The 13,902-nt window shown below is 37.5% G+C and overlaps 1 protein-coding gene across 1 annotated transcript in view; it reads left to right on the top strand.

Moving 5' to 3' along the window:
• bbs4 (Bardet-Biedl syndrome 4) overlaps window positions 1-13,532 on the top strand; it is a 28,444-nt gene extending 14,912 nt beyond the window's left edge. Inside the window, exons 9-16 of the mRNA XM_056452030.1 lie at window positions 1,512-1,566; window positions 1,728-1,796; window positions 1,950-2,102; window positions 2,185-2,356; window positions 10,255-10,324; window positions 10,401-10,545; window positions 10,656-10,863; window positions 12,318-13,532. Of these exons, the coding sequence (XP_056308005.1) occupies window positions 1,512-1,566; window positions 1,728-1,796; window positions 1,950-2,102; window positions 2,185-2,356; window positions 10,255-10,324; window positions 10,401-10,545; window positions 10,656-10,863; window positions 12,318-12,445 (1,000 nt within the window). The 3' untranslated portion in view covers window positions 12,446-13,532. The remainder of the gene's footprint in view (window positions 1-1,511; window positions 1,567-1,727; window positions 1,797-1,949; window positions 2,103-2,184; window positions 2,357-10,254; window positions 10,325-10,400; window positions 10,546-10,655; window positions 10,864-12,317) is intronic.
• The last annotated feature ends 370 nt before the right edge of the window (window positions 13,533-13,902 follow it).

Here is a 13,902-nt window from a genome sequence, read left to right as displayed (position 1 = left end):
TTTCTTCAAATTGTCTTCTTTGGTGTTTCAAAAGAAGAAAGACACTCATAAAGGCTTGAGCGTAAGTAAAAAGTGAGTGAATTTTCATTTTTTGGTAAACTATCCCTTTAACTTGTGGGTTTTTACTGTCCATCATTTATTTATTGGCTCTTTATTACTACTTATAAAGCAAATATTGTGCATGATTTTATTCTACATCCTTAATTCTACCTAATATATAAAGCCAACTACAATAAACTGTCAATTTGCTGCTAGGGTTAACTATTTATAAACACCAAATTAAGAGTTTATTGAGGCAAAAGTCATACTTAATGGTTTATTTAATAGCAAATATTGTACCTCATAATAAAGTGTGACCAATTAAACTAATGGTAGTTTGAACTAAATGTTTTTAATTGTCAAAAATTGTTAAAAATAACAGTTCTTAATTTATTTTATTTAAATTTTTCAAACAAATCAGAACAAAAAAACATTTTAAATGACAACATAAAAACAAAAGGACATACAATATAAGTACCAAGGTCACCAGGTACAATCTTGAAAAATCAAATACTTATGATTTTTATGATGTAGTGTTTATGATTGATCAGATCCTGCCCTACATAAATAAGTATAAATATATTTTAAAAATAGTAATTTAAAAAAAATAATTAATCATTTTAAAAATATATTTATGATTAATAATAAAAATAAAATGTGACTTAAAATAAAAAATACATATAAAAAGTATAAATATATTTAAAAATACTAATTACATATGTATAAATATAATTTTTTATATGTATGATTGATAATGAAGTAAAATGATTTAAAATAAAAAAATGCACATAAAAAGTATATTATAAATATATTATAAAAATACTAACCATATATATATATATATATATATATATATATATATATATATATATATATATATATATAAATATTTTTTTAAAGGTATGATTTAATAATAAAATTAAATATGACTTAAAATAATATAAAAAGTTTCTGTTAAGGGATACATTCATTCATTCATTTTCCTTTGACTTAGTCTCTTATTTATCAGGGCTCACCACTGCGGAATGAACCGCCAACTATTCCAGCATATGTTTTACACAGCGGATGTTCTTCCAGCCGCAACCCAGTACTAGGAAACACCTATACACACTTGTTCACACACATACTCATACGCTATTGCCAATTTAGTTCATCCAATTCCCCTATAGCGCATGTGTTTGGACTGTGGGGGAAACTAGAGCACCCGGAGGAAACCCACACCAACACAGGGAGAATAGGCAAACTCCACACAGAAATGCCAACTGACCTAGCCGGACTAAAACCAGCGACCTTCTTGCTGTGAGGCGACAGTGCTAACCATTGAGCCACCGTGCCGCAAAGGGATACATATTACAGATAATCAATAATCTCCTGTGTGGGGGGGATTACTGATACATATAATAAAAGCAGCACAATTAAATGAAAACACGACATTTCTACTCATTTGATTATTGTGATTGTGTTTGTGTCAGATTTTCTCCAGAGAACACAGAGCTGCTGACCACATTAGGACTGCTGTACATGCAGGTGAGAGACGCGTTATTCACACTGAATCATCCATCATATATACTGAAAACTACACCATGTTGTGTCTCTGAGCTTTCTATTAGCAAACTCATTCAGTGTCCAGTAATCAGTCTTGTGTGTGTTAATGCAGTTTTTGTTCACTGCTGTCTGTGTCTGATTAGCTTGGGAAGTATCAGAAAGCGTTCGAGCATCTGGGAAACGCTCTGACCTATGACCCCAATAACTTTAAGGTGAGACGCAGTATGCTGTATGTGTGTGTTGCCTTTGGTTTGCCTTGTAAACTATGAAGAAATACCTGTTTTGATAATTGCCTGTGTTGTCTATTGAAGCTGTTTTTGCATTGCTTAAAGTGCTATAGAAATTAAGTGTGTGTGTGTGTTTAGGCCATCCTTGCAGCTGGCAGTATGATGCAGACTCATGGAGATTATGATGTGGCCATGAACAAGTATCGTGTGGCTGCGTACGCTGTCCCTGAGAGCCCGCCGCTCTGGAATAACATTGGCATGTGCTTCTTCGGCAAAAAGAAATACGTCGCTGTGAGTTACAAACCATAACAAAAACAACTTATGGCTATAAATGTAGCTTTTTATATATGTTTTTCCTCTCTTGATGTGCCAGGCCATCAGCTGTCTGAAGAGAGCAAATTATCTGTCTCCGTTCGACTGGAAGATTCTGTATAATCTGGGTTTGGTTCATCTCACCATGCAGCAGTTTGCATCCGCTTTCCACTTTCTGAGCGCCGCCATCAACCTGCGGCCACGCATGAGTGAACTGTACATGCTGCTTGCCGGTAATTATGTATCACATATAACCTTATTTATATATATATATATATATATATATATATATATATATATATATATATATATATATATATATATATATATATATATATATATATATAGACATAAGTGAGCTATACATGCCCCTCGTGGATAAATATATATCACATACGATCATATATATATATAGACAAGAGTAAACTATACATGCTGCTCACGAGTAAATGTATATCATATAACGATCATATATTGACATAAGAAAAATATACACGCTGCTCGCGGGTAAAAATACATCATATACTGATCATATATAGACAGGAGTGACCTATATATGCTGCTCGCGGGTAAATAAATGTCACATACTGATCATAAATATAGACATGGGTGTTCTATACATGCTGCTTGTGGGTAAATATATATCACATACTGATCTTCTATATAGACAAGTGTGAACTATATATGCTGCTTGCGGGTTAATATATATCACATAATGATCATATACAGACATGACAGAGCTATACATGTTGCTCGTGGGTAAAAATATATCACATACTGGTCATATATATATAGACATGAGTGAGCTATACATACTGCTCGCTGGTAAATATATCACATACTGATGATATATAGACAAGAGTGAACTATACACGCTGTTCGCAGGTAAAAATATATCACATACTGATCATATATAGACTATACATGCTGCTCGCGGGTAAAGATCATATATATAGACAAGAGTAAACTATACATGCTGCTCGCGGGTAAATATACATCATATACTAATCATATATAGACATAAGTGAACTATATATGCTGCTCGGGGGTAAATATATATCACTGTTACGATTTTTTTAGGTCTAGGGATGTGACCGTAACAGAAAATGAATGATTGGTGGTGGGTGATGTGCAATGGCTGGAAAAAGAGTAAAATTGATAACTCATCTCCTCAAACAGAATTTCTAGAGACTTAAACAAGGTCAAATCAAGAAAAGAGAAGTTTATTTACATTTCAAAATATAACAAAGAAAACAGGGTATTAATTCAGAAGGGGGCAAGGCCAAAACAACAAACAAAAAACAAGCTAACTCCTAAAATGAACTCTTGCTAATCTGAAATAAAAAGAAACAAAAATACATAAACAAACTAACTCCCTCTACTAACATAAACAGGAGAAAACTGATTCAAAACAAAAATGGCACCCACCTTCCTACTTAACCCTCAAAACAAACAAACAAACAAGCAAACAAACAAACCAACCAGACTCACTTCTCTTGATGAATTATTAGATGTTAACAACAAGATCACTGAAAGTAGAAGTTTGACTTAAATAGCTTAACCACACTGTAAATATTGAAGTCAACTCAAATTTTGAAAGCTCTAACAAACACAAGGTCTGTATGTGGAGAACAGTTCAGCCACTGCACGATCTAGCCACCACCAACAATGGTTTGAAGTGTAGATCATGTTAAATAGTCTCTCTCCTCTCCTAACAGCCAATCACTGGAAAGATCCAATGATCGCTACCAGGTGGACACAATTACCTGCAGGGAGAGAGAGCGAGAGAGAGAGAGAGAGAGAGAGAGAGAGAGAGAGAGAGAGAGAGAGACACACAGAAAGAGAGAGAAAACAAGCACATTGTGCACACAAAAAGATACGTCTCAGGACGTAACACCCCCACCACTAAAGATTATAACCACCTAGTGGTTATAAGCTAGAATGCACTAAAATTTCAAGCACTCATTGACTGTCTAAACGGTGACCTCTGGACAGGGCATCAGCGATGATATTATCAGCCCCCTTTTTGTGACGAATGTCAAGGTGGTATTCCTGCACAATTAGAGACCAACGCATCAATCGTTGATTAGTGTTAGACATACGATTTAAAAACACTAGAGGGTTGTGATCTGTATACACTACAATTGGGCTATCACTTCCACCTAGATAGACTTCAAAATGTTGAAGGGCTAATAGCAGAGCTAAAGCTTCTTTTTCAATAACACTATAATTTTGTTGACATTTGTTAAATTTCTTTGAAAAGAAAGATACAGGGTGATCAATTCCATCTCCATCCTCTTGCATCAGGACCGCCCCAGCCCCCATAGCACTAGCATCGACCTGGAGTTTAAATTTCTGAGTGAAATTTGGTGCAGCAAGAACAGGTGCAGTGCAGAGGAGGTCTTTTGCAGCGTTGAATGCTTTCATGCATCCAGGAGTCCACACAAATTTTCTAGATGTGCTCAAAAGATCAGTGAGAGGAGAGACAATGTCAGCAAAGTTTTTACAAAAGCTTCTGTAATAGCCACTCATCCCTAAGAAACGGCGCAATTCCCGTTTCCTAGTGGGAGTAGGGAATTCAACAATTGCAGCTATTTTTGCATCCACAGGCTTCACTTGCCCTTGACCAACACGTTTTCCCAAGTATGTTACAGTAGCTTTGGCAAACTCACATTTAGCCAAATTTAGAGTCAAAGAAGCCTCACTCAACCGTTTAAAAACAACATTCAACTGATTAAGATGTTCTTCCCAAGTGTGAGTGAAGACCACAACATCATCCAAGTAAACTTCAGCATTAGTCACTCCTGACAGTACCCGATTCATAAGGCGCTGAAAAGTAGCTGGGGCATTTCGCATCCCAAATGCCATGACAGAGTACTGTAATAAAGAATTAGGAGTGACAAAGGCAGAGATTTCAGAAGCACGAGGCGTCAAGGGCACTTGCCAGTAACCTTTAAGGAGATCTAGTTTGGTTACAAATTTAGCACTACCAACCTTATCCACACAGTCCTCCATTCTTGGCAATGGATAGGAATCTGGTTTGGTTACAGAATTAACTCTCCGGTAATCTGTACAAAACCGGAATGTAGAATCAGACTTTGGTACTAAAAGACATGGTGAGCTCCATGGACTTTGGCTGGGTACTGCTAAACCATGTTCAACCAAATAAGCTACCTCAGATTTTATGATCTCCCGCTTCTTAGGATTAACTCTGTATGGATGTTGTTTAATGGGTTTGCTGTCGCCAACATCAATGTCATGGTATAAAGTTGTAGTCTGGGAAGGAACATCAGAGAACAAGTTAGGAAAGTTGGCAATTAAATCACTAACAGTTTTTCTCTGTTCTTCAGTTAAGTGTGATAAATGAGCATTCAGATCTCTCAAAATCTCTGAATTATGCAACCGAGCACTCAAGGTTTGGATATCTCTTGCTACTAATCCATCCTCCTCGGAACAGTCAGCAGACAGAACAACTGCTGTGGACACAGACTTAACAGCAGGCACCTCAGCATTCTCATTGCGAGCAATATACGACTTAAGCATGTTAACATGGCATACTCTATTCTTACGTCGTCGATCAGGAGTACCAACAACATAATTCGTATCACTTAATTTTTTCTCGACAATGTATGGCCCAGCAAACTTAGCCTGCAAAGATGTTCCAGGCACAGGAAGCAGAACTAATACGGTTTCACCTGGCTGAAACTCACGGGGTACACTTTTTTGATCAAAGCGCATCTTCATTTTTGCTTGGGATTCTGCCAGATGAGTCTGAGCCAAATGACAAGCTTGATGAAGATGCTCTTTGAAAGTAGTCACATACTCAAGTATAGGTTTAGGTGGTAAATTCCTGGAGAGCAACTGTTCACTCAGTAAACGAAGTGGGCCTCGCACTGAATGACCAAAAACTAACTCAGCTGGACTGAATCCAAGTGACTCCTGAACACATTCTCGAATAGCAAACATCATAAGTGGTAAGCCTTCCACCCAGTCTCTACCCGTTTCTGCACAAAACTTTTTCAACATTGATTTTAGAGTCTGGTGGAATCTCTCTAAGGCACCCTGAGACTCTGGATGATATGCACTGGCTAGCTGATGTTGGATACCCATCTCATTTAACATCTGTGTGAACACTTTCGAAGTAAAATTAGAACCCTGATCTGACTGGATTGTCTTTGGAAGACCAAACACAGAGCAGAAACGAATAATTTCTTGCACCACTCGTTTTGCCTTAATTGTGCGAAGAGGAATTGCTTCTGGGTAGCGAGTAGCAGAACACATGATAGTTAGGATGTATGAGTGGCCAGATTTAGATTTTGGAAGGGGCCCAACGCAGTCAACAATAAGCCTTTCAAATGGTTCGTGAATCGCAGGAATAGGTCTTAAAGGGGCAACTGGTATGGTCTGATTTGGTTTTCCCACTAACTGACAAACATGACAGGAGCGGATATGCCTAGAAACGTCAGACTTTAACCCAGGCCAGAAGAAATATCGCATAATACGATGGAATGTTTTTGTTACTCCAAGATGCCCTGATAAAACACTCTCATGAGCTAACTGTAGTACATGAGGTCGATAAACAGAAGGCAGAACAATCTGGCGAACTTCTTGCCACTTTTCGCTATAGTGTAAAGGTTTCCATATACGCATGAGTATTCCATCTTCCCAACAATACGCAATCCTAATGTTGGGTACTTGAGTGATGTCAACAGCAACATCTCTACAAGTAGCCAAGGAAGGATCAGAATTTTGAGCAGCAGCTAACTCAGACCTACCAAACTTGGAAGAAAGACTGATTACCAGAGGTGGCTCACGGTCCTCTGCTAAGATCTTGGATTCAGTTTCTGTCGCATTCACTAGTGGAGAGAACAACACAGTGTCAGAGAGATCAAGTACATCTTTAAACTTCTGAGATTGGGCACGAGTTACAGCGCAAACAGGAAATACAGAAGTGATTTGTGGGTCAAGTTCAGGTGTTTCAATCTTGAGTGGTTCATGCACAACTAAAGGTCTAGGAAATACTTGGCCACCTGCTAAGTCATTACCTAAAATGAGATCAACCCCATCTACTGGCAGTTGTTCACAAACTCCCAAGTTAACAAGTCCATTAACCAAATCTGACTTCAAATGCACACGATGCAAGGGAACATTAATACAACCCATTGCAAACCCACGAACTAACAGATCTGTGCCTGTATAGGTATCAGAAGAGAAAGGAAGCATTTCTTTCAAAACAAAAGAATGTGAAGCACCTGTATCCCTGAGCACCCTTATCTGTCTTTCCTCTGCCTCAGAAGAAAGAGAGATAGTGCCAATGAAAATGAAAGGCTGATATGCATCAGGACTGACATCATTCTGTTTTGGAAGAGTTTGCACAAGCGCTACACTCTTAGGCTTAGCATTTTTCTGTTTCCACGCTTTACACTCTGAAATTAAATGATTAGGATCAAGACAGAAAAAACATGCTCGATCGTCCTTTACACGTTTAGGACTAAATTTGCGTCGTGAATGGTATTCTTGTCCTGTCCTAACAGAAGAATGGACAACTTCAGAACTTCCAATGAAATTCGGTTTTCTAGATGAACGAGGGGTCGAAAAAACACTTTTGTGAGTCAACACAAACTCGTCAGCTGTAGTAGCAGCATCACTTAACACTTGGACTTTTTGTTCATTCAGATAAACAACAACGTTTTCTGGCACACAAGCTTTAAAATCTTCCAGTAGAATCAACTCCTGAAGTTGCTCAAGAGTAGAGGTTCCACTGGAAAGACACCACTTATCAAATAGTGCTTTCTTCTCTCGGGCAAATTCAACATGGGTTTGACTGGCTGATTTCACATGAGAACGGAATTTCTGGCGATATGCCTCAGGCACTAATTCGTATGCTCGCAACACTGCAGCCTTAAGCATCTCATAATCGAGAGCTTGCTCAATTGGTAATGCAGCGGAGACCTCTTGCGCCTTACCTACAAAATTACTTTGCAAAAGAAGTGCCCACATATCTTTTGGCCATTTTAATTTACCCGCTATACGCTCAAATGCTGTAAAATAAGAGTCAACTTCAGTTTCTCGAAATGGTGGTACTAAACGAATAAATTTGCTCACATCAAAATTAAGAGGGCAATCAAACAAGGAGTTGGAGGAATTATCACTTGGGTTGGGAGCAGAATCAACATTAGAGGTTTCAACTGGTGAAGCAGCCCTGCGCAGCTTTAAAGCTTCCAGCTCAAGCCTGCGCACTTCAATATCTCGAGACTTTTCAGCCTCCACCATACGCAACTTGATTCGCTGAGCCTCACATTCCTCCCGCTTCAGTTGCACCTCTAGCTCTTTTAACTTAAGAGCGATCAATGGCTCAGAACAAGGACCTGTGGCTTCTATGTTTTCAAAGTCAGAGACCACAGCCTTCGTCACAGTCTCAGCCTCCGTATCAACAACAGCCTCCTTGTCAGAAGGTAGTACACCAGATTTCACTAGCTCCCCAAACAGCTCCTCCTTTATTACCCGTTTAGTTGCCTCCCTAATAATTTTAATGTGATAGAAATCTGCGATCTCAATTAAATCTCTTTTTCTACAGCGATTAAACACATCCAATGAAGGACATAATGCAAACGAAGTTAGATCAAAATCCATATCTACTCCTCCCCCTTTAAGGTGATACAGCCAGACAAACAAAGTATATGAAATGCAAAAGTGAATGAAAGCACTTACCTAAAGCAGTTGTCAGAAAACGCAATTGTCACACTTCAGTATTTCAACAAATGCTGAAAAACAAATTTCAAATACACATGAACACAATAAATGAACAAAAAGTCAAGCCTCCAGTCACAAAGGCTCAGGCACGGACGAGCCCCCAATTTCTGTTACGAAATTTTTAGGTCTAGGGATGTGACCGTAACAGAAAATGAATGATTGGTGGTGGGTGATGTGCAATGGCTGGAAAAAGAGTAAAATTGATAACTCATCTCCTCAAACAGAATTTCTAGAGACTTAAACAAGGTCAAATCAAGAAAAGAGAAGTTTATTTACATTTCAAAATATAACAAAGAAAACAGGGTATTAATTCAGAAGGGGGCAAGGCCAAAACAACAAACAAAAAACAAGCTAACTCCTAAAATGAACTCTTGCTAATCTGAAATAAAAAGAAACAAAAATACATAAACAAACTAACTCCCTCTACTAACATAAACAGGAGAAAACTGATTCAAAACAAAAATGGCACCCACCTTCCTACTTAACCCTCAAAACAAACAAACAAACAAACAAGCAAACAAACAAACCAACCAGACTCACTTCTCTTGATGAATTATTAGATGTTAACAACAAGATCACTGAAAGTAGAAGTTTGACTTAAATAGCTTAACCACACTGTAAATATTGAAGTCAACTCAAATTTTGAAAGCTCTAACAAACACAAGGTCTGTATGTGGAGAACAGTTCAGCCACTGCACGATCTAGCCACCACCAACAATGGTTTGAAGTGTAGATCATGTTAAATAGTCTCTCTCCTCTCCTAACAGCCAATCACTGGAAAGATCCAATGATCGCTACCAGGTGGACACAATTACCTGCAGGGAGAGAGAGCGAGAGAGAGAGAGAGAGAGAGAGAGAGAGAGAGAGAGAGAGAGAGAGACACACACAGAAAGAGAGAGAAAACAAGCACATTGTGCACACAAAAAGATACGTCTCAGGACGTAACAATCACATACTGATCATATATAGACATAAGTGAACTATATATGCTGCTCGGGGGTAAATAAATGTCACATACTGATCATTTAAATAGACATGAGTGTACTATATATGCTGCTCTTGGGTAAATATATATCACATACTGATCATATATAGACATGAGTGAACTATACGTGCTGCTCGCGGGTAAATATACATCCAATCTACCAATAGCAAACCACAACTATGCAATCTACCAATAGCAAACAACAACCATCCAATCAATGCCCACTAGATAAAATCAAGCCCCGCCCTACATTTGTCCCCAGTGTCATTTTACTTAGATAAACTCTACAACTGGGAGGAAAAGAAAAAAAAAAGAGTTTAAATGTGTGAATCAGTATTTATCGCGTTTATTGTGATGAGATTTATTCTTTGTATGGTTTCTATCTCTCACCAGTTGCTCTGACCAATCTGGATGACGCTGAAAACGCCCGCAGGTCTTATGAACAGGCGGTTCAGATGGATGAGTATGTTCTTCAAACACTTCTAAATCTCGACCGGTTATTGGCTAGTTGAGTTAACTAAGTGGTTTCTGTCCGGCAGATCAAGCCCACTGGTGAACCTGAATTTTGCGGTCTTCCTGTACAATCAGGGCGATAAAAAAGCCGCCCTGTTGCAGTACCAGGAGATGGAGAGGAAAGTCAGCTCTCAGCTGGAGAACAGCAGCAACACTGAGTTTGACCCTGAGGTATGTCTTCATGTTTCAGTCGAGATTATGTCAGATTTCAAATACATGTACATTTCAAAGCACTTTATGTGACCTTTAATTATATTTATTCAACGGTTTCTCTCACACAGCTGGTTGAAATGGCTCAGAAGCTGGGCGGTGCTTTACAAGCGGGTGAAAATCTGTTCTGGAGCAAACCAGGCAAAGACGGCAAACCCAGCCAGCGCAGCTCCTCCAGCAAACCCAGCGGCTCCCAGCAGCCCCTGGGCACCAACCAGGCTCTGGGTCAGGCCATGTCTTCAGCCGCAGGATACAGCAAGAGCATGCAGATCAGCGCAGGTGCACAAGCAGATCCCTCCAGTTCACAGAAACTGAAATTCATAACCTATAAAACAGACACGATGTCCCCATATACAGCGGGGAAAATAAGTGTTGAACACATTGTCATGTTTTTTCCTGGGAATATTATTTCTAAAGGAGCTGTTGACATGGAATTGAAGCAGATTTTGGTAAAAGCTTAAACAATACAAAACAAAAACATGTGAAAAACTGTTCTGTTTAATAAGAATGTAATGACAGAAGGAGAAAGTACTACTGAAATGTGTTTAATACTTTATATAAAAGGCTTGTTTGTGGTGCTGCAGCTTAAAGACGCCTCTCATATGGAGAATGAAGCCTCATGCATTGCTCAGGTGTGAGTTTCTCACAGACTTCAACAGAGTCTTAAAATCTTGATGGTTCTGTGGGTCTCGTCTATAAAATCGTAGCTTTATTTTGTATTTTCTTTTGGATTCGGGTCAGGTGGTTGGCTAGGCCATTCTACAGCTTGATTTTTATTTCTCTGAAAGAATTTGAAAGCTTTCTCAGCTATGTTTTGGATGATTGTCTTGCTGAAATGTCCCCTCTGGTTGATCTTCATCCTCCTGCTAATGTAGATGTTGGACTGAAGCAGCTGATATTCATTTTCACTGAGGAAGGGCAGAGGATTGCTGAAGAACTACTGAGAGATTTTAGCTGATGTCTGGACTTTCACTTTGGAACTACACCTCTCTTTCTTCATGTGTTCAATACTTTTTCCCTGTGTCATTTCATTACACATAACTTTTTATAAACTAATTAGATTTCTTTTATTAATTTTTGCCTTTATTAGATAGGACAGTAATGAGACAGGAAGCAAAGTTGGAGAGAGAGAGGTGGGTAGGGTTGGGAAAAGTCCTCGAGCCGGGATTTGAATTTGGAACGCCCTGAAGCGCTACTGCACCATGTGTCGGCGCGCTAACCACTAGGCTATTGCGCCGACAGATTTGTTTTCTTTTAAATTATGGATTTCTTTGGTTGCTGTCAACACCCGGTAACATTTTTCAAGTCAACAGCGCCTTTAGAAATATGTTCTATGAAAAAAAATGGTGACGTGTTCAATACTTATTTCCCCCTCTATATGTATATATAGTCAAACCTTTTAATTTTTATGATTTCCAGGTATCACATATGGATATATGGAGCTGATTTTTTGTACAGACACACACACATTTATTCACTGGAGATGCAAGTTGTTCTTATTATATAAAGATATTATATTGTTCTTATTATATTAAACTTATATAAGTTGTTCTTATTTATTTATATATTATATATATAAAGCAAATAAATAATAATAAAATAATAATTCAATAATCAAAATTGAGGTAGTGTTCAATTAATGAAGGTTTTGATTATAGATCATATAGCCCAGGCCTAATTAAACGTGTTTTTACATTCTAAATAATGTGCTAAATGTCTGTGTATTTCTCCAGAGGCAGATGTGAGCAGAGCCCCGTCTCCTCCTGCTGGAGACCCGGAGGATGAGGACGAGGTGGAGGATGCAGCTGGGCCTGCCAAACTCAAAGACAAGAAGAGCAGAGCTAAACCTGTTGCTGAATAGAGCACAGAATACAAAAGGCCAAGGTGTTGTTTATAACTTATGAATGTACAGAGTTTATGTTCAGCGCAAGCTACAATCACTGATCTTTAGATGCTTGAATGATGTCAAAGGGTCAGTTCACCCAATAAATGATCCCTTTATTCATCTTTCAAAACCTATTTGAGTTCTTCTGTTGAACACAAGAAGATATTTTGAAGAATGCTGGTACAGTATGTTGCACCCATTGCCTTTTATAGTAATTTCTATTTAAGTCAATTGCAATCAGCATTTCTCAAAGTATCTTCTTTTGTGTTCAACAGAAGAAAGAAACTCGTTAAAGTTTAAAACCACATGAGGGAGAGTAAATGAGGAGGTAATTTCCATTGTTTGGTGAATTATCCCTTTAATGTAGATGTATATACTTGTGTTGCATTAGAACATGTTGTATGAAGCTTTACAATAAGCTTATATTAGCTAACATAAATTTAAATTGACATTCAAACCCGTTTCTTTTTATTCTGTTGAGCACAAAAGAAGATATTTTAAAGAATGTTGCAAACTGGCAGCCATTGACATCCCTGTTAAAAAAAATCTACTATGGGAGTGAATGGCTACCGGTTTCCAACATTCTTCAGAATATCATCTTCTGTGTTTAGCAGAACAAAGAAACTCATATGGGTTTGGAACCACTGGAGGGTGAGTAAATGATAAGTACATTTGAGTGAATGTTATTCCAACATTTACTAAGATATTGCTAAAACTAATCATTGTACTAATAGTATTTATAAACCAAAGCTGAAGCTCGTTTCTGCCTTAGAAAAGCCAATTTCACCATATTTATTTTACAGTTCAGAACTGCAAGATATAAACTCGGAAAACAGGGAAGAAGTCAGAATTGTGGTTATATAAAGTCTGAATTTTAAATGCGCAAAAATAATAGTTAATAATGTTGCAAGTGACTTTGTATATTATATTATTATATATGCAAATATATTATTGTAAAGTATCCTGTAGAAAATATCAATTTAAAAGAGATCTGTGAGAGTAAACTCATTTATACTGAACACTCAAATCAGAAATCTGAGCAAAACATCTTAATTGCAATACATTATGTGAATATATATATATATATATATATATATATATATATATATATATATATATATATATATATATATATATATAAGTATAAATAATAAAATAATATGAAGCTCTGAATTAAATCTGAATTAAACGTGGAGTTGCGATAGAGCCAATAAACACACAACTGTGAGTAATAAACTCGCAATTTTGTATATAATATAAAAAAATCTGGATAATAATGTGAGAAAGTAATAAACCTGTAATGTGAATGTAAATTTAACTTACACAAGTGAATAAACTTGCAGCTGAATTGTGTCGTAATTACTGTAATTATTTTCCTCCTGCGGCAGAAACAGACTTCCATACTAGTGGAACCTTATTGTGAAGTGTTACCA

The sequence above is a fragment of the Danio aesculapii genome, chromosome 25 (assembly GCF_903798145.1).
Source record: "Danio aesculapii chromosome 25, fDanAes4.1, whole genome shotgun sequence".
Classification (NCBI taxonomy): Eukaryota; Metazoa; Chordata; class Actinopteri; order Cypriniformes; family Danionidae; genus Danio; species Danio aesculapii.
This window is presented reverse-complemented; position numbering and strand designations above follow the sequence as displayed.